Source organism: Lutra lutra, chromosome 10 (genome assembly GCF_902655055.1).
Source record: "Lutra lutra chromosome 10, mLutLut1.2, whole genome shotgun sequence".
Lineage (NCBI taxonomy): Eukaryota > Metazoa > Chordata > Mammalia > Carnivora > Mustelidae > Lutra > Lutra lutra.
In genome coordinates, this window is record NC_062287.1 from 16,591,503 (window position 1) to 16,612,100 (window position 20,598).

The following is a 20,598-nucleotide window of genomic DNA, read 5'->3' on the forward strand; positions in this document are numbered from 1 at the left end:
CAGGCAAAGGACTCCGAACTTGGGACTCCAGACGCTCAGGACTCAGGTTCAGAGGAAACCAGCAGGCAGCTACCAAGCGGTCTGGCAGCTCACAGGCTCCGAACCCACGTGGCCATTAAGAGCTGTGGGATCTTGGGCAAGTTGCTCACCCTGCCCCTCTCTCAGTTTTCTCACCTGTAAAATGGGGCAGTATGTTGCGTGGTTGTGTGAGGATTACCTAAAACAACGCACGCGATGTTCTTGGAACGGCCCCTGGCAGACGGCGAACAATCATGCCGGCTAGTGATAGACTCGAAGAATCCAAGTGTCCCCTGACTTCACAACGATGATTGTTTGGGTGACTTCGTATGCACAGCACGAGTGGGCTGGTGGGGATGGAAGGCCGGAGGGGATGTGAGATGAAGTCAAGTCAGCGAGATGTAGAGCAATCACTTGAGCAGTCTGGTTTGGTTTGAAGGTAAGACGGAAGGGCGATCCAGAGGGTCATACACGGTCTGCGTGGTCCATGTTGGGTCCCTGAGCACGTCCTCTCGAAGGGGAATAAGCTAGTCTGGAGGAGAGTTGAAAGGTCAAGGGGAGAAGGGAAGCATGGTGGGGCAGGGGGTCGGGAGAGGAGAGCTGGGTGTGGTAGGGCTCTCCTGGAACTGGGTCCCTCGTGATCTGAGCCTGTTGGAAAGGGGTGCCTGGCTGGTCCATTGGAAGAGCATGTGACCCTTGATCATGGGGTCATGAGTTCGAGCCCCATGTGGGGTATAGAGATTATATACATACATATGTACATTTAAAAAAAAAAAAAGGAGGTAGAGGCACAAAGTATAGACAGTTCCCTGTAAGTGGCTTCAGATTAACCTCTCCAGTGGACGAGAGAGGGAGTGGGAGCTGGGTGGTGGCTAGAGGTGAAAATCCAGGGAATGGGTCTTATGTCCAACTCCCCCATTCATATGTTAAAGTTCTAACTCCAGCACCCCCGAGTGAGACTGCATGTGGAGACAGTGTCTTTGAAGAGATAATTAAATTAAAATGAAGTCATCAGGGTGGGCCGTAATCTGGTATGACAGGTGTTCTCCTAAGGAGAGGAGATTAGGATACAGCTGTGCACAGAGGGAAGATTGAGTGAGACCGCAGGGAGAGAACGGAGGAGGGAGGCCTCAGGAGAAACCAGCCCTGCCCACACCTTGATCTCTGACTCCTAGAAAATAAATTTCTGTTGTTTAAGCGCCCCTCGTCTGCCCTGCTTTGTGATGGCAGCCCCAGCAGACACAGTCTAGAACGTGGCGAGGCCAAGGGCAGAGGGCGGCCCTGCGTTGCCTGCCCGGTGAGGAGGAAGGCTGTGGGTTTGGGCTGGAGTGGCCTGCACAGTGGCGTCCTCCATCCAGCAGGAGGGATGACAGGGACCCACAGGAGTCCGGGGTACAGAAAAGGACACGAGAGCTCAGAGGTGAGCAGGGGAAGCTGGTGCAGGTGACACTCAGGCTGGGAGCGAAGCCAGCTGCCTCCCTGGAACTCCAAGGGTCTCTTCTTGTTAGGACAGGGCTCTAACCGGCTGAGCTGCACAGCTGAGAAGAGCCGTGGAGCCTGCCTGTCAAGACTCTCCCGTAAAACCTCTTTATTCCCCGATTTAAGAGTTAAGAGTTATCAGAGTGCTTAGAAATCTTCAGGAGGGAGATTCTGGAAGATCTGAAGGATTAAGGGAGGTTGATTTTCCAACCTGAGGCGTCACTGCTGGGCTGTTGGGGCAAGTCCTGTTCCGGCTCACCCAGGCGAGCGGAGAGTAGTGCCAGCCCCCGGGTGCCTGGAAGGACCCCAGTGGCCCTGCACCCTGGAGCACTGGTTCGGGGGGACTGCCCTCTGCCTGAGCAAACAGCGAGTGCTTCTGCACCGTGTCACGTTATTCTTTCACTCAATAACCATTCATTAAGGGCTCCTGCACGTGCGTCTGGAATTGTACAGGAACAGAGATGAATCAGCCGCGGCCCTCAGCCTCAAGGAGCCGGCTGCCTCGGGGAGAAAAGACGGAGAAACAGATAGGCATAATAAAAAAGTCAAAAGTGATTCGTGTCTAATGAAAGGTACAGAGAAATTTCTGTGGGAGTTTTAAGGAAGAGGGAATTAATTTGGGATGGGGAACCTGGGAGTTTCAAAGGAAGGAGAGATCACTCTGAGCTTTTTAGGTTCAAGCTAGTTGAGGAAAATTCTAGAGAGAGATGTAAAAGATAAACAGCCCTCCAAGGCAGTGAGTGGTCTCTTGGGAAACCTAAGGAGAGCATTGGGCTGGGGGAGTCAGGGAGGGCTTCTTGGAAGAAGTGGGTCTCAGGGGAACAAAGGACAGAGCTGGTGTCAGCAAAGGCATGGAAGAGGGAAGGTAAGCCAGCTCCTATCCTAACATGGGGGTGCTGTTGCTGTGTGAGTGGAAGGGGGTGCTCCAGCTAGAAGGGCATTGGGAAGCTAGACTGCAGAGGGCCTGGTTCCATCCTAGATACTCAAATGGGACCAACCCTTGGATAATGGGGAGGCCTGAGGACTTTGAGCAGATGAGTGATAATCATGGCCACACTCACGGGGTGAACCAGAAAGGATTAGAGTGGGCACAGCCAGGCCTGCCAGCCCCAGGGAGGCATCCTCTCCAGAGTAGATGTAGGCCTGGGCCCAGAACATGGAGAGAAGACCTTAGGGTAGAGGTGGGCACAGAGTCAAGAGGCTGCTTTTTCCTTGGCACGAGTCTTAGAACTCAGAAAGAACTGGGCGGAGGTAAAGCAATTGGCTCGTGGGAAGAAAAGCCCAATGTCAGTGTTGAGGGTCACCAGCTCTCTGGGTGCAAGAGAGGCCTGTTGAGGACCTGTGATGTACAGATCATTGTGCACGAGTCCCCACAGCTGGAAACCTGGGGAAGACCCTGCTCCCTGATCGCCTGTCCCCATCTCAGCCTTGTCCTGGCTATAGCCCCAGACCTTCCCGTGTCTCCTAGCTCGCTTCTCTGCAGAACAGTCCTGGGGATGGTGGCTGTGCCAGGTGCTACTGCTCCTCATTAAGTAGTGGCGGGAGCTCGGAGCATCTTGGCCCAGCGCGATCACGGGCTTGTGCGACAGAGCTCGGGGCCAGGGGCATCAGCGGCACACTTGGTCCTGAGCACACTGCTCTCCACCCCGGGGGGGGGCCCTCGTTAGGGACTGCCAAACAGCAAGGTGCTCTTGGTAACCGCCTGTTGGGAAAGTGTTCTTCTGGTGTCCTAACGGGGCCCAAGTTGGTCCCTCACCCTTTGTGTCCACAGCCTCAGCATCTGGGTTCCTGTTACCGTCCTGATTATTCTGATCCCAATACGTTTGATGCCAACCAGCCATCCAGTTGAGGCTGTTCCCAGATAGGAGTTATCATTGTCTCAAACCCCAAATCTGAAGCAAAGTGGTACCCAGAGCGCAGAGGTTGGTTGGAGTGCAGAGCCCTTCTTCGGGCCCTGTGGGGAGGGAGAGAAGAAGGAGGTACTCAGGGGACCTCCTAGGCCCCTTAATAGAAAATCCCCACATTCCCTCTTCCATACCTGGCCATGCTCCCTCTGTCTCAGAGTATGTCTGGTGACACTCTGTGAGTTGCTTCTGTGGTGTCCCACGTCTGGCTGACGTCCCGTACATCTGGGTTTGCACTGGCACGTTATCTCTGTCGGCTCGGGCTGCCATAACAAAACACCGCAGCCTTGCTGGCTTCGACAACAGACATTTATTTCTCGCAGTTCTGGAGGCTGGGAGTCCAAGGTCAAGGTGCCAGCAGACTCGGTTTCTGGTGAGAGGAGCCTGCTTTCTGGCTTGCCTTCTCGCTGTGTCCTCACATAGTAGGAGAGAAAGAGGTCTCTCCAGTGTCCCTTAGGACACCCATCTTATCCGATCAAGGGCTTACTCTTATGACTTCGTATCACTTTAATTACCTCTTCAAGGCACTGTCTCTAAATGTCGTTGCGTTGGGGGCTAAGGTTTTGACATGTGAATGCGGCGGTGGCCGGGGAGGGTAACATTCAGTCCACAGCACGTGTCCTCAGTGCACACTGTTCAAGAAGAGAGCGCACAACCCTGAAACAGACTATGGGGAGTGCGGTGCCTCCTGTGGTTTAGGTATGATTGTGCCCTTTATCTACTGATGGGACAGAGGCAAGACCGGTGTCGAAAGCCTAAACGACCCTATTAAAGCATTACTGAAGTAAAACCCCTCTGCCACCAGAGGGCTGAGCTCCTTCCTAGCTTGACAGGGGACATGGGCGTTTTCTGAGAGATTTTTTTTTTTAAGATTTTATTTATCCATTGGACAGACAGTAGTAGTAGACACAAGTAGGCAGAGAGGCAGGCAGAGAGAGAGGAAGGGAAGCAGGCTCCCTGCTGAGCAGAGAGCCTGATGCGGGGCTCGATCCCAGGACCTTGGGATCATGACCTGAGCCGAAGGCAGAGGCTTTAACCCACTGAGTCACCCAGGTGCCCCCGTGAGAGATTATTTTATTACTTATTTTATTGCAAGCGATTTCCTAATATTTAAAGATCATATGGTCCAAAGAGAAGAATGACCCCTCGTCTAGAAATCTCGCAGGGCTTGGGAGCATTAGCTAGGGGAATGTCCAGAGGCCCAGGGTCCTGCCTGTTAGTGTTTCAGAGTTGATTGAGTTTCAGAGTTGCCTTGGTGACACTTTGTTTCCTTATGGAGGCTGCCAAGCTCATGTGGTCTGCTACGATGAATGGAACTGTGGCCTCCCAAAATTCACGTGTTGAAATCCTAGCCCTGCCCCCAACCCCGCCACAGATAGCTTTGTATTAGGAGGCAGGACCTTGGGGAAGCATTCCGTTTAGATGAGGTCATGATCGTGATGGGGCCTCCAGGATAGGATGAGTGCCCTTAGAAGATTCCAGAGAATGTTGTCCCTTTCTTTCCACCCTATGAGAACCATGTGAGAAGGCAGAGGTCTGCAAATCAGGAAGCAGGCCCCTCGTCGAACCCAACTCTGCCTGCACCCTGATCTCAGGTCCCCCCACCTCCATCCAGAACTGGGAGAAAGAAATGTTTGCTGTATAAGCCATCCCATCTATGGTATTTTGTGGCCGCAGCCTGAGCTAAGACACCCCTCCTTAGTACACCCCCTCTCAGCCGCAAATCCTGATGAAGACAAATTTTACTAGAAGGAAGATGAGCCTTGGTTCTGGATAGAGGGTCTGCATGAGGCTGACCTGGGGTCACCTTACGCCTCTCCCCCTCACCAGCCCTGTGAATGTGAGCACGTCCCTTGACCTCTCTGACCATTTTCTCATCTCCAAGTGAGGATAACAGGAGGAATGCGCTCATCTCAGAGTCATTACAGAGATTAAGTGAGCCCATATCCACTCAGCACTTATACTAATGTCACGGGATAAATGTGGGCCTGTTCACATAAAACTCAAGTGTCAAGCATCCCGTGCCTCTTTCTCATGACTTGTGGGTGATGGCTATGCCAATTCCTGACATTGCCGATGTCTCTTTTCTATGTTTTAGGGTTAGACTAATGATTTCTATTTTGTTTTTAACAGCGGAACATTTTTCCCCCCATATTAAGTCTTCCGTGGAACCCCAGTATCCAAAACTGACAGGTGTGGAGGTGTGCTTGTTGAAGCTGGCAGGGGCTTGGGACGCCCATGTGGCCTCTCCCTCTGCTTCCTAATGGAACCCAGGGCCCTCCAAGGAACACCATTTAAGAATCACTTCTACAGGCTGCCCTACTTCCTTTCTCTTCCCAGAGTCTTCTTCCTGGGACATCGTAGCACAATATTTTAGGTGTCTGCTTCCCGAGGAATCTTCTCATCCTGGTCTTGCTTTCCTGAGTTACCTGGGTAGATATTTTGGGTGTCCTCAGTCTCTTCAATCACACATGTGTAGCTCTTTGGACCACTCTTACAGGTGGTGATCACACCAGGTATGTGACGATTTTGCTGTGTAATTCCCAGAAGCCCACTTGAATGGCGGGTCTTGGGATGTGCCTCTGTTACCCAACGTGTGGCCCAACTGATGTCAATGAAATCTGATTTTTATCATCCAGCAAGGCTGTGCATATAAACATATCCACACATCACGGGGGGAGAAAGGCTTTGTAATATTCTGTGTCCCGGATTTCGGGTTGGAAAATGGGTCACAGTAGGTGTGGGAGCAGTGTACAGAAAAGACAGCGTGGGACCTGGGTCTCTACTGTCCACAGCAGCCGCAAAGATTTCACATGTCGGCGAAACCCATTTGGATCGATACCCCCATGTCGCTTTTCTGAGCCTTCAACCTCTGAAAGATAAGCTTGATATTTCTTCTTCTTTTTTTTCTGTAAGAGCTTTATTAAAGTGTAATTCATATGCCACACAATTTACCCATTTAAAATATACAACTCACTGGTTTTTAGTGTGTTCACAGAGTCAGTACCCCCAAAAGAACCACTGTGTATGCATTAGTAGTCACCCCCCCCCCCCGCATTTGTCTCAGCTTTCCCACCACTGCCACTAGGCAACCACTGATCTACTTTCTGTCTCCGTGGATTTGCCTTACTGGAAATTTCTTACCAATGGGATCATCCTTTGTTTTTTTGTGTCTGGCTTCTTTCACTTAGCATCGCGTTTTCAAGGTTCATCCGTGTGGTGGCCCATGTGAGTCCTTCATTCTTTTGTCTTGTTGAACACTGTCCCATTGTATGGAGACATCACATTTGTCTTATTCATTTATCAGTTGGTGGGCACTTGGATTTTCCAAACTTTTGAGCTGTTACACAGAGTGCTGTGATGAGCATGTATGCACAAGTTTTTGTAGAGATCTGCAGAGATTTGCAGTCTTGTGACTTCCTCTACCAAGAGAACGAAGGCTACCCAGAGCTAGGTTTGTTGAGCCTTTCGGGTACTGTGCCAAGCACCTCACATAGACCGTTCAGGTCATTTCCATGATGGCCCAAGGAGTGGGATCTCTCCCCATTCTATAAGCGAGGAAACAGGTCTCGGAGCTGCTGCAGGGTGGACCTGGGATTTGAATGCAGGTCTCTAGGCTTCCAGAACTCTTACCTTTAATGCTGCTTCTGGAAGATGGGCAGCTCGTGGAACTAAATGACTCCAACCACTCATTTTAAGTCACGCCAGTCAAATGCGTGTGATGTGTCACTTACAGACATTATCTTACTGAATCCTCACACCACCAAGGCCCTGAGGTTGTCTTCCTACTCTTCATGTTCAGGGAGGAAAAGAAGTTCCGAGACCCTGCCTGGCCCACCAGCCGACATGGTTCCTCAGCATCCGAGCCTGGAGAGCTGGCGTGCGGCCGAATGTGCCACAACTTCCCGTCTCGTGCCTGGTCTCCTTTACCCCTCTCCTGTCTCAAGGAGAGTCCTGCACATGCCCAGAATACCATTTTCCAAAGACGGCCCCTGTGTCCCTTCCTTTGCACGTGTGTGCCTGTGTGTGCGTTTTGGCGTACCTCCAAGCTTGTCACCACATCTGGGTCTGGTACCTGTAGACCCCGGTGGCCTGCTGTGACATTTCAGGGTTTCCGAGGTGGTAGGCACATTGGAATTCATGGCCGCGCATGGCTACGAACCAAGACCCTCAGCATGTAGAGGACTTGCTTTTGGAATAGTTCTAAGAACGGCGCGGAGGTGGAGGGGAGGCGGGGAGCTGCCTGGCAGAGGTGGCAGTGGGGGGAGGAGAGGAGAGACTGGAGAAAGAGGAGGGTAACAGGAGAGGGTACCAACTGTCTCCGTGTGGTTGCCTGCCCACAGCTGCTATCTTGGATGACCCCATGGAGTGCAGCAGAGGGGAGCGGCTCTCCATCACCCTGGCCAAGAACCGCATCAACCGCGCTCCTGAGAGGCTGGGCAAGGCCAAGGTCGAAGTGGACATCTTTGAGCTTCTCAGAGACAGCGAGTACGAGACTGCAGAAACCAGTACGTAGAATGAGCAGGGCTGCCCTCTGCTTTCCCTGCTGGCAAGAGGGGTGAAGTAGTGGGAGCTACACCCGTCCCCAGGCCCGTGGTTAGAGATTCTCTGGACAGGGGCAGAAACATGCACCAGCAGGCCCCGAAGGGCACAGTCTGGGGGAGATCCCCAGATTTTGTTGCCAAGTGTGTGTGGAGTAGAATTAAGACAGGATGCTCATTCATTCATTCATTCATTCACGCACTCATTCATTCCTTCATCTATGGATTCATTCATCTCCTGGACATATTGTACACAACCCCTGAATGAAACCTTGTGCGTGATTAAGAAAAGAGTGGTGTAGCCAGCTAGGGGGGGTCACTTGGTCAACGCCCATCTGATCACCTATCTTGCTTATTTGTGTGGAGGCAGCACTGTGGGACTTGGGATGGAGTTTGACCGCTCTGTGGGTGACCTTGGACAAATTACATATCCCTGTTTAACCTCAATCTCTTCATCTGCAAAATGGGAATGCTAGGCTCTCCTTTGCCAATCTTGTAGGTTGCTGTGGGGTTTAAAGGCTGCAAAATATAGCAAAATCTGTCAGTTGCAGGGGTTTACAGACATATGCAGTAGGACACTCAGATCCCACGTGTGGAGCCCCTGCCACGCATGGGGCACTGCTTTTAATTCTACTAACACGAGAGTTAAGTGTTCTTGTCCCCACTTCACAAGAGAAGCTGAAGCTCAAAGACGATGAGTAACTTGCCCATCCACAGACGGAGTCAAGGGCTGAGCCGGTGCTGAGCCCTGGAGTCCTGAGCTCACCCTGCAAGGCCTCACCGAGGCCACCATGACCTCCCTGGAGTTCTCTGGTGTGTTGCTGGCTTTACCTTAACAACTTTCCAGGCTGAGCTTCCCCAGTCAGTGGGCCGGTGGCTCAGAGCCGAGCTGGCCATGAACAACCCCAGTGTAGAAGGAGGGAGAGGAGCCCCTTAGCCTGGAGAGGCGATAAGGTCTCTTCCCTAGATTCCACCCCATCTCCTCCATTTGTCACCCATTTTAACCTCAATGGCAAAAACAGACAAAAAGATGAACAACTTGCTCAGGTATATATTGAGATAGCTGGTCTTCTGGGGCAGGAGAGGAGGACTCAGCAGTGCTCTGATCTGGGCCATTAGGCTGTGAGAGAAGAGACACATCCCACTGGCCCAAGTGCAGTAGATAGGGTATCCTGTGGATCCAGACAGAGCAAGAAGGGAGGAAGACAGCAGCTCTGTCTCTGCCTTGGGGACAGTGCAGAGAACAAGGTAGACACAGATGCTGCCGTCCACTGGCTCACAGTCTCTCCCCTGTGTGTACATCAGTGGCAGCTTCCCTCAGCATCTCTTGGTTTGCATTTCCAAGGTAGAGGATCTGCTGGGTCCAGCTCATCTTGCATGGCCGATCTCACCAGTCACAGGTGTTGGCCAGACAGGCCTAATAGCTACGAATGTCCAGGCTTAGGGACCAAGGATGGGTTCCTGCCCTACAGAACAGGACTGGTGAGACCAGCCGGATCTGTGGACACAGTTTCATCCCGATGGGGAAATGGAGGCAGAACAGGTGCCTGAAATAGCCACGCACTTATTCAGTCAATCAGGTAATACATATGTAGTGAACGCCAGCTATACTCTGTTCTAGGCCTAGGGGATTCAGCAAGGAGCTGGTAGAAATCCTCGCTGGCAGAGAGATGAAATTCTAGCACAATGAAAGTAAGATTCCAATTTCTCTGCGTTTTCTGAATGAGATCAGAAATACCAGCTACAACTTCTTGTTAATCTCCTCGTCTGATCTGTGGTGGTTCCTTGTCTAGAAGGACAGGTCTCTGACAAGGGGCCAGATTCCTAGATAGTGCTGTAGAGCATTCTTCCAGAAGCCAGCTCCGAGCCCCTTCCTTCTCTTGGGTTCTCCGGGGTTTCCCTGGCGGAGCAGAGAGCACAGATCGTGCACTGGGACTGGAGGTCTTTACCACATGTACATTTCCTCTCCCGGTGACCCAGGCAGCCTGGCTTCTTAAAGTCAATACTTCTAAAATATTAAGCCAGATGAATCAGGGGAATAAAAGAAACTGATATTTTTATTCCACATTCGAGAGCTTTGGGGCATCTTTTTCATGCCCTTCTTTTAGGCGCCAAGTATTTTTATGACCTCGTAACCCTTGGTTCAGCTTTTACATCTCAATGTGTTTGAAGCATGATTAGCATTTGTTAGAAACAGGGCTTCTGGATCTTTCTACTCCAAAGGCCTTTCATCTGAAGCCAGAGCTGTTCCCCCACAATGGATTTTAAATACCACCCAGATAGTTCACAGGAAGGTTCCAGCCCAGCCATTTCCCTCCCAAAGTAAGGGAGAGAACGGGCAAGTGCTGTTGGCTGAAACCAGGCGGGGACTAGACTACAGTGGCAGTGTTGGGGGAAGGAGATAGGAGGGAGACGGGGTCCTCGGATCAGGGAGGGACAATAGCTCTACAATGCCTGCTTTGGGGCATCTGTGTTACAAAGAGCAAGAACATGGATTTTAGGATCAGACTGGCCACCTTTAAACCCTAGTTCTACGATTTATTAGCTATGGGACAGTGGGCAAGACGCCGACCCTTTTGTACTACAGTTTCCGCGCTGGTAAAATGAGGGTAATGGTGACACCTCTTACTGGGGTCTTTTGGAGCACAGCACGGGACAGTGGCGAGGCGCCTTGCTTCAGGCGTGGGACTGGTATTCTGTAGGCAGCTGCTGTGGACTTGGCTGTTGGCTCCCACCCCCTCCTCTGAGCAGGCTTCCTCCCCCGCATCTGACTTTCTCTTCTGTTCAAAGTTCAGCCTTCCGTACACAACAGCCCTGTCTGCCTCCCAGCTCTTCCCACGTGGCCTATCTTCATGTCAGCACCCCTCCCGGGGCATCCATCATAACTGGACATCCCCTTTCTCTTTCCAGTTCTCAAGGCTTGATGCCTCTGACAGTGTGGCGCCTTTGGGCAGTGCCGTGGGCCACCCAAAGCCAACTGCTGCTCCGTATCTGGGGCTGTGTTTTCCCCAGGTTAGGGGCCCAGGGCTAATTTGCATTATTAACTTCAAAGGATCTGAGTCAGTCTGGGCTCCTGAACAGCGACCCCAACCTCACACCTGTCACCCCAGGCCAGGTACTCTGCTTCCAGGGGACCAAGGAGACCCTGGCGGTGATGTTCTTGGTTGTGGAGAGCTGAGGCACTACTCTAAGTTGGGGTGGTAACATACCAGCAATGGACAGTAGTACCTCCTTGCAACAATGGGTGAATTTGCAAAAGCTCTGTACGAATTGTGCTGTCATGATTCATGTTCAGGGAGGGAGTATCAGTCGAGGGGAACAATGACTATTTCAAGAATCCAAGACAGCTAAGTGTAAAGCAACCAAAGACGCCGGCATCCCGAGTTCCACCTCCTCATCTGATGATTCAGAACGAGGCTGGGTGGTGGGAAGTACCAGACGGGGTGTCATTAATAACAGCCCTGGACACTGGAAAGTTACAAGTACAAAATCACCTCCTACTGTATCTTGTTCACTTAGATGTTCATATAGTGGGTTTGTGTAAAGCGGGGGTCCTCCATAAAGCTTCCTCAAACCTGAGACCGGGTCCCATCACCTCCCTGCTCCTCTCACCATCGGCTCAGGCTTCTTGATGTTTGACTTCCTGACTGTCTCCACGCATCCCCCCCCGATCTGAAATAAGAGGGATGAACAAGACCCATGAGGTCATCCCCTTCCTGCCTGGCCCTTTCCCTCCCAGCATCTGTATCTTATCTCCACCTCAGCCTTTCTCTGCAGGGAGGGTCCCACGGGTCCTGCCCTCTCTCTGTCCCATAGATCAGTGTGTCTCCGGTGGCTGCCGTATTGGACTTAACGGAGTGCCCACTCCCTTATCATCCAAACACCCAGAGGCACCTGCTCCTGCCAAAGCCAGTTTGAAGTTTAATTTACTGCAGAGCTAGAAGTGGGGGGGCCTCTGTGTCAACTGCTTGCCTCTGCCGAGGTTTGTCTCTGTGAGGCCAAGCGTGCTATCAGCTGTCCACACGGCTTCCCCTGGAAACTCCAAGAACGCGCCGGTTATCCGGCCCCACGTGGCCTCTGGGTGCCTGGAGAGGAACCCGGCATGTGGAGCTCCGGCTGCAAGCTTCCTCCTCCCGCATGAGCTCCCCGAGCTTCTCACAGGCTCCGTGGCTGTGACCTCGGGTGGTTAGGAGCCACCTCTAGTAAGAGAGGGTGAGCATCCCTCTGTCAGTTCAATAGAACAAATCCAAGGCAGCATAAAGGGAGACGGTGCGAAGTCGCAAGAGGAAGTCACATGCGTAGTGATGAGTCACTCAACAAGTATTCCTTGCTCCTCACTCTCTGAGCTCCCCACATCATGCATGCACAGTATGGACTCAGAAACACATTGAAATGCAGTGCTTAGAAATCGTCTGCTTCAACCACCTCATGGTTGGGGGTCAGATGGGGAAACTGGGGCTCATAGTCTTTTCCAGGAAATGGTTAAAACCCAAACATCCGAAAAGTGACATAAAGTTAAGTAGCTCTGCTGTGTGGTTCAGACATGGGCAGAGCACGGTGGGAAATAGGGCTGAGGTGTAGCCGGTGGTCAGGTAAAGCCTCTGGGGGGGACCATAGAATATTTAGTGGGTAGAGAGCAGGGAAGCAGGGTCTCAGGGCAGGAAGCCACAGTGCCTTGGGACACAGTGATAGATGGGCGTGGCTGGAGCAGAGAGGTTCTGTAGGGTGGTGGGGAAGCCCGGGTTAGCAGTATAGACCGGGGTCAGGTTCTGGAGTTAGACACACCAGGATCCTAATCCTGGCTCTACCAGCACCTCGAGCTTACCTTCTGTGCCTCGCATTTGAGAATAATAATAGTTCTTACTTTAAGAGGTTTTAATTTTTTTAAAAGATTTTATTTATTTGAGAGAGTGAAAGAGAGAACATGAGCAGGGGGAGGGTCAGAGGGAGAAGGAGAAGCAGGCTCCCTGCTGAGCATGGAGCCCTGGGGCTCAGGCTCGATCCCAGAACCCCAGGACTCTGGGATCACGACCTGAGCCGAAGGCAGGTCCTTAACCGACTGAGCCACCCAGGAAGCCTGGTTTTCTGAGGATTAAATGAGATGAGGCACTTGTAAGACTTGGAGTGGTGCCGGATATAGGGTGAATTCTTGATAAATTTTACACAGTAGCAGTAGTAGCAGAGGAATTCTTACAGTGAATCCTCCTCTCGGGATGATTACAAGGCTTCAGGGAGCTAGCGTGTCTGCCAGCCTGATGCCTGGCACCCGAGACGCCCCAGTACATGCTCTCATGGTGGTCGGGGACCAGGCTGAGGGCTTGGAAGAGAATATCATTAGTGACGGGGGGCTGATGGCAGTTCTGTACTCTCTGACCAGGGAGAACCCCACCACGGGGCATCAAGGTGCAGAGGCCTCACACTCTCACTCTCCTGTGTCCCCTTTCTCAGCTTGGGGATCAACAAACCCCCGCTCCATTCAGCCCACTGTCCGCTCTCTGGTGGGGTTTGAGAATGGAGCACACTCCCACAGGCTCTGTTTCAGGTGAGGACACGGTTCTTCCAGGTGGATCGAGGTGATGGGAAGGACTCTGGGTTCTCCCATCCCCCTCTGGCCCACCTCATTTTCAGCCCCCGATGGCCAGCCCTGTCCCCCACAGGGGCTCAGGGAGCCTCTGAGTAGCTCCCTGGAAGTGCTCTCCCTCCTCCCCCTCCCTGCTCCAGGAGGCCACTCCTGCCCTACAGGGCCTGGAATCCGTGGTGCCCACGGTTAACCCCTCTGTACTGTCTGCATCACAGCCAGACCCTTCCTCTCCCTGGGAAGACTCAGAGAAGGACTTGGGTTCCAGGCTGGAGCTGATATCTTGGGGGGAAGAAACCCCCCCCCCCCCCACTTATAACACCCCGTCATGGTCTTTTATTCCAGCACCTTTTCTGACCCTTGTCTTCCAGTGCCTCCGCTGGCTGGGAAACTTTGTTGCCATGGCAATGTCACTCATGTCTTCCCATTCCCTCTCTTTCGGGCTCCCGGGGAGGCAGAGATAGAATGTGCCCCCCCCCCATTCCTGTCCCTCCCACAAACTGCTCAGGGCCCTCACGCAGATGTCTGGGTCCCCGAAGTTTCAGAGCCGGGGCCCTTCATAAACAGTTTCCATTCATGTTGAGCAGAGCAAACCTCATAGGGAACAAGAAAGTGATTCCCAGACCCCAGGAAATCCTCAGGCCATGGGGATTGGATCATACTGGATCATTTAAATTCAGTTGAGCAAACATCTGTTGAGCACTTCCTTTTCGCCAGAGTTGAACAGATGCGAACCGAGCCCTCAAGGAGTTCCCAGTCCAGTGTGGGAGGTGGGTGATGGACACTGAGAACAGAAGGCACATGCCACAAACCTGCGAGGCTAGAGGTTTTTAGAATCCAGAACTCTCCATATATTGGAAAAGTCATGAGGTGCATACACCATATCTTAAGTAACATCTCCAGGTGGGACCTGGGGCAGAACCCCCCAGCATACCTGTATTCAAATATTCACATACTATAAATAGCCTCACATCTGTTTAATAGATCAGATTTGCCACCAAATGAACTTGATGAAAACCATCGAGCTTCAGAGCTTTTTGGATTTTTGGAAATGGGAGTAAGAGATTTTAGCCTTCTATAAGAATTTATTTTTAGGAGAAGCTTCTCTCTATTGAGGCCCAACATAATGAACCAGCTTGGGGTGGAAGCTGGCCAAGAATTCAGAGAACAGGGAAGCTGATGGGCCTCAGCAGCACCAGCATAAGGCTGACTCAGAGCCACGGAGCGATGTGCACAGAAGGAGGAGGAGGGTTCTTCTTACCTAGGGGCAAGATCTGAGTTGGGCACTGGAGAATCAATAGGAGTTTGCCAAGCGAGAAGGGTAAGAGAGGGCCCAGACCATGGTCTGAGGGTGCTAATGGTGCTAATGGACTCCTTCTCAGAAAAGTGCTTCTTTTCTTTTTTTTAAGATTTATTTATTTATTTGAGAGAGAGAGAAAGCACATGCTCAGGCAAGGGGAGGGGCAAGAGGAGAAGGAGAGAATCTCAGGCAGACTCCCTGAGATCATGGCCTGCGCCCAAACCAAGAGTCGGCCACTCACACGACTGAGCCACCCAGGTCCCCCACAGAAAAGTGTTTTAAAATGAGTAAAATAAAATAGATAGGAGGACCAAGGAAACCAGTTACATGAAAATACGGTTAAAATACTTTTCTAATGATATATAAATAAATGTGCTTCTTTATTAATGTATTAAATAGCCAAGCCTAGCAACAGGTCCAACGGCTAGCCTGATTTTGAAATAATAATAAAGCAATCTCCTGAGATTATCTGTAGCACTGCAGGGTGGCAGGAAAATGTTTGTGACGTTTGTTGGTGACAAAGTCAGAGGTGCTGGTAACTAACCGTGGTTTATTTCCTATGTTCAAAATGGAAGGAAATGGCAGAGTTCAGTTAGGAGAAAAAAGAGTGATGTCATTTTTCTCCCCCGTCCAAATTGCTTACAGACCACTGACTTCTACCCCCAGATCTGAGGCAGCAGGTTAAGAATCCCTGGTTGGGTCAGGGGGAGCTACTGGGGAACAGGCTCAAGAAGGAAAGTAGGAAGGAGCCCGGCGAAGGAGCCAGAAGCAAAATGGGAGAAAGTTCTGGAAAGGTAGTATCTTGAGGAGATCCCATACATTTGGGTTTTACTTGTTCTCAGAAGAAACTTTTCTTATGACAAGTTATGAAAGAAATACATGTGCATTATAAAAAGTAAAGGGGAAGAAAAGGGGGAAGAAAGTCATTCCGAGTCAGCAGTCCCCATGAAGGTCCAACCCGTGAGCCATGGGAGGCTGCACAGTACCGGGCTGAGCGTGCTGACCCCGGGCCCAGGGACTGAGGGTAGGAATCCTGACTCTGACCTTCAACCTTTTTGTCCTATTTTCTCGTCCGTAAAAGGAAGTAATAGTTCCGATCTCATCAGGTCGTACTAAGAACTAAGTAAGTCCATTTGTACGAAGTGCTTAGAATGGGCCATAATAAGCATTCAGGAAATGTGGGCTTTTGTAACAACTTCTGGTCATTCCTGAGCTCATAACTGGTTTTTGTATTTAATTCATTGCAGTGTTCCTATCTCTCTACATATAATTTTATATCCTGCTTCTTTCTTTTCATATTATTTCATAAATATTTTTAATACTGTTAGAAACCGCTCATAAGCATTTAAAACACCTAAGCAGTATTTCATGTGGGTATATGACCCACACTTTAGGTAAGTATTCCCTTAGGATTGGACCCTTAGCTTATCTCCAATTTCCCACGGAAAATATTGAGCAGACTTCCGTGTGGTTTACCTGCTCTTTATCGAGCACATAACCCCGAGTCAGGCCCTCTGCCAGGCATGGAGAACACAGATGTAAGTAAGACCAGCTTTCTGCCCTGCAGCGGCCACACACCTATGTTTTAGGTTTACAGTTTGTCTCACAGTCTGGAGAATGTGTGGGAAGTGAAGAATTCTGGAGAGGAGAGAAACCCCTTAGGAGGCAGGTGGCAAAAGGGGACGGCCTTAGGACAGTCACAATGAGCACAGAAAGGAGGGGACGGTGGGTGAGCAGGTCAGGGGGTCAGAACCCAGCCGCCGGTGGGGTACAGTGTGTGGGTTCAGTGAGAGAAGCCAAGGGAAAGTCACAGGGGACTTCCGCGGGGAGCTTGCGGAGCTAAGCAGGGTGGAGTGCAGTGATTCAAGGTTTTGTTGCCTAATCTTTGAGTTCAAGCCCAGCTCTGGCCTGTATTACCCGTGACCTTAAGGAAGTTCTGTCAATGTTCTAAGCCTCCATTTCCCCATCTGTAAAGAGGGGAAATACTGAATCTTCTTCCTAGAAGCATGACTGTCAAATCAGATTTTAAGTACCTGGCACACGTGTTGCATGGGCATAAGAATGCCGTGTAGCATGTCAATGTCGTTCTAAGCACTTTGGGTCTATCAATTCGCTTTAATTCTCCCACACCCCTACTGTTAGAATCGCCGTTCCAATGATGAGGGAGCAGTCCAGAGAGGTTTGGTAGCTTGCTCAGGGCCTCACAGCGAGAAATGACAGAGCCAGGACTCAAACCCATGCAGTCTTGTGTCAGAGTCCACGTTCTAAATGACTGTGTTTTCTCCCTCTCTGCCGTGGACGTGATGAGTCCCTGTGGCAATGTCTGGCAGGTGTTTGGAATGAGACTTTGTAACCCAGAACATAGGTCCGAGTGCAGGATCACCTGGGCAGGGACGAGAGTGGAGGTCAAGGCAAGGGTGACATTGCCAAGGAGAGGAAGGCACAGATTGAACCTGGATTTAGCAGGTGGAGAAGGGAGAGTTGCTGACAAAGGCAGTTGAGGAAGACTGACCAGAGACGCAGACAAGAATCAGGGCTGGCTGGTGTTAGGAAATTCAAAGGAGCAACGCCATCATCAGCAATGATATAAATGCTGTAAAGAGTAGGGTGAGAATCACCAAGAAGTCCCTGATGAGCAGATTCAGTAGAAAGAAATGGGGCGGGGACCTGGATTGGAGGGGTGGGAAGGGATGCGTGAGGCGGGCCGTGGGGAGGTGGGCAGCTTCGAGGGAACAGAATGAGCACCAGACCAGAAGGGGCCAACACACTCGAATTTGGACACTGGCTCTGACCTGTGTGGGGTGCATGACTTGGCAGGAGTCACTGGACATCCCTTGGATGCTCTTTCCTTGTTGGTAAAATCAGGAGCTGAGATCCAGCCCTGAAGCTGTTGTCATCTGACAGCCGATGACCTCGGAGCTGGCTGAGATCATGTGGGTTAACTTACAGGGAAACTGCTTGAACCGGGCAGAGCCTTCTCGGAGATGGGCCTGTTCACCGTGACTTTGTCACTGGGAATGGCTCTGACACAGTGTGGATGAGTCCCCTCCAGCACCCAGCCTCTCTTGAGATCCGTGGCATGGCAGGATCCCTGCCCGAGCCTCAGGTCGGGAAAAGAGCTTGTAGATCTGTGGTTTGTGTGGTAAACACTAGGGTTTGGACTCTGAGGCTCTCCCCACCGCCTGTACCCCATGAGGGAGATTGTCAGGCCATGTGGGCCAATGGTGAGGACCGTGCCCTAGGAGAAAGAGCAGGGGTGGCTTTGCGGCCGACTTTGAGAGGAAACTTGTACTGATCCCTTAACCTCAGTTTACTGACCTGGGAAATGGCTCAGCCTTACTCTTGATGTGCGTAGGAGGAAGATGTGTCCAGAGGCAAGCTTTGAGTTTTGCAGGGAAGAATGCCTTACAGCATGTTAGGGAAAGTCAGTGCATATCCCCCGGGGGCAACTCTTGGTTTCTGAGATCACGATGGATGTCCTGAGAATTATGTCAGATTCTGTATGTCAGAACTTCCGACTTCTTCTCTCGTCCCTCCTTTCTTGGTCACTAGTGTTTACAAATCTGAGATTCTCTCCTCCTCTCCTGACCACACAGCCCATCCATCCACTCATTCATCCAATGAATCTGAGCTGGGCACCTAAAAAAACGTGTGCTGGCCACTGAGGTGATGAGGAGTGGGCATTCAGAGAGAAGGATGGCTCAGCTCGTGCCCTGACGGGGTTTGAAGTCTGGTGGGAGCTGAAAGTCACCTAAGCAAAAAGCTGAAACAGACACGTTTGCAAGTGTCTTAGTTCAGAGGGACAAACCAGGGGCCTCGGGAGCCTGGGGGAAGACTAATTCCCCATAAAGGAACCGGGGAAGGTGTGAGCAGGAGACATTTGAGGTGCTCTTTGACAGGAGAATGTCCAGAGTAGAGGAAGGAAGGGCTCCTTCTCCATGGGGAAGCCCCAGACAGTCAGGGAAGCAGGTGCACCACGCAGGGGTCTAGGATAACGGGAGTGACAGAGGGTGGTATTGAGACAGAAGACCCCCTCCTTGCCTCTCACTCTCTTTTTCTGCCTCTCATTTTCTTTTTCTTCTTACGTCTCCCCTACTCCCTTTGGCTTTAGCGGAGTCTGACTTCTCCTCTCTTGTCTGCGTCATCCTCCCCTCCCTTTGCACCCCTGCTTATCTGCCTTTCTCCCTCCCCTTCCTCTTTATACTTGCTAGGCTAACAGATTGCACTGCGGGTGACTGTCCCGTGAGCGGGGCCCTCCACCCCTGTGGCAGCCATGCCTCGCTGTGCCTCCCAATACCCACCCTGCAGGCCTGGCCGGATGGAGTCTGCAGGTTCCCGCCATTAGCCTCTGTCCTTCAGTGACAGCCAAGACAATTTATACTCCCTGTTGGCTGTGGCCGTATGTTGTCATAACCTGGGTCATTTCCTCATTTAATACCGTCCATAAACTCCAATAAAACTGTCCCGGAGTCCCATAGTCCAGAAAAGGAGAGGCACAGGGTTTGGAAGGATGGGAAGGTGGCAGGGGGAGACGTGGAGGCGGGGCTTAAGGTGAGGGTCCAACAGGTGAAGGTTGGACTTGAACCTGACACCCAGGCAGGGCACCTGATCCCTGTCCCACCTGATGAGTGCCTTGTTTCCTTTCCTGCTGTCCACTTTCTGTCCCGATGCTGGCTGCAGTGTGTCAGATCCTCCCCAAGGGGGTGGTCGCTGTCCTGGGACCCTCGTCCAGCCCAGCTTCCAGCTCCATCATCAGCAACATCTGCGGGGAGAAGGAGGTGAGTGCCCTACGGGGTTGGGGTGACATGGGCAGGCTGGCAGCCCGTGCCTCGGGCCCCAAAATATCATGGATTCTCAAGGTCTGGAAGAGCCCATTTGGGCCTGGTGGGTGTTACCAATAACAACAACAACCAAACATGGAAAAGAAATGGTCCTTTGTTGGGCACTTTCTTTTCTCCAGGTGGTTTGGGTAGAGGGGACACAGAGGAGAGGTTTTGTAACAGGATTTTCTTTTTTTTTTTTTAAGATTTTATTTATTTGATAGAGAGAGATCACAAGTGGGCAGAGAGGCAGGCAGAGAGAGAGGGGGAAGCAGGCTCCCTGCTGAGCAGAGAGCCTGATGCAGGGCTCGATCCCAGGACCCTGAGATCATGACCTGAGCCAAAGGCAGAGGCCTAACCCACTGAGCCACCCAGGCACCCTTGTAATAGGATTTTCAAACCTCAAAGACCTCTGGGTCTTTGAGTCCCCAGAGGGCCCCTTGGTTGTGGTGGGGAGAGGGGAGAGGCTGTGGTGGGTAGTGGTCCAGGGGCCACCAAGAGGGCGGGAGTCTGAGCTCCCCAGGAGGTTTTGAGACTATTTGTTTCGACACTGGGATTCTGGCAAAGAATGCCTTTGGGACTGCTACATCTTATTGCTAAAATAAAGTTGGAAAACTCTGTCTTATAAATTCTCTAGAATCTTCCTCCCCATTCACCAATTTCTGTGTTTACTTCTTCAGTCAGAGAAATCTTCCTCAGGTGTCCCCTCGGCCTGGAGCCTCTCTAGCATCAGTGTGGAGTTCATGTCCTCTGGCTCCAGTTCCGTGGGGGATAAAGACAGTCGGGGATGAGTTTCTGAGTAATAGCCTGCTCCCCGGTCCATCAGCTCTCTCCTTCCTCTTCCCCTGGAAAAAACAAACTCAGAAGTTTGTTTGTTGTTTAGCTCGTTGCTGGACTCCTTCCTGGCTTCTAGCTTCTATCCATCTTCCCCTTCATAGAAATCCCCGGGATACAGTGG

The 20,598-nt window shown here is 51.5% G+C and overlaps 1 protein-coding gene across 2 annotated transcripts in view; it reads left to right on the plus strand.

Moving 5' to 3' along the window:
* Positions 1–20,598, plus strand: part of GRIK4 (glutamate ionotropic receptor kainate type subunit 4) — a 422,274-nt gene that overhangs the window by 242,706 nt on the left and 158,970 nt on the right. For both annotated transcript variants that reach the window (XM_047693414.1, XM_047693415.1), the window contains exons 4-5: positions 7,745–7,909; positions 19,501–19,598. In XM_047693414.1, the coding sequence (XP_047549370.1) occupies positions 7,745–7,909; positions 19,501–19,598 (263 nt within the window). The remainder of the gene's footprint in view (positions 1–7,744; positions 7,910–19,500; positions 19,599–20,598) is intronic.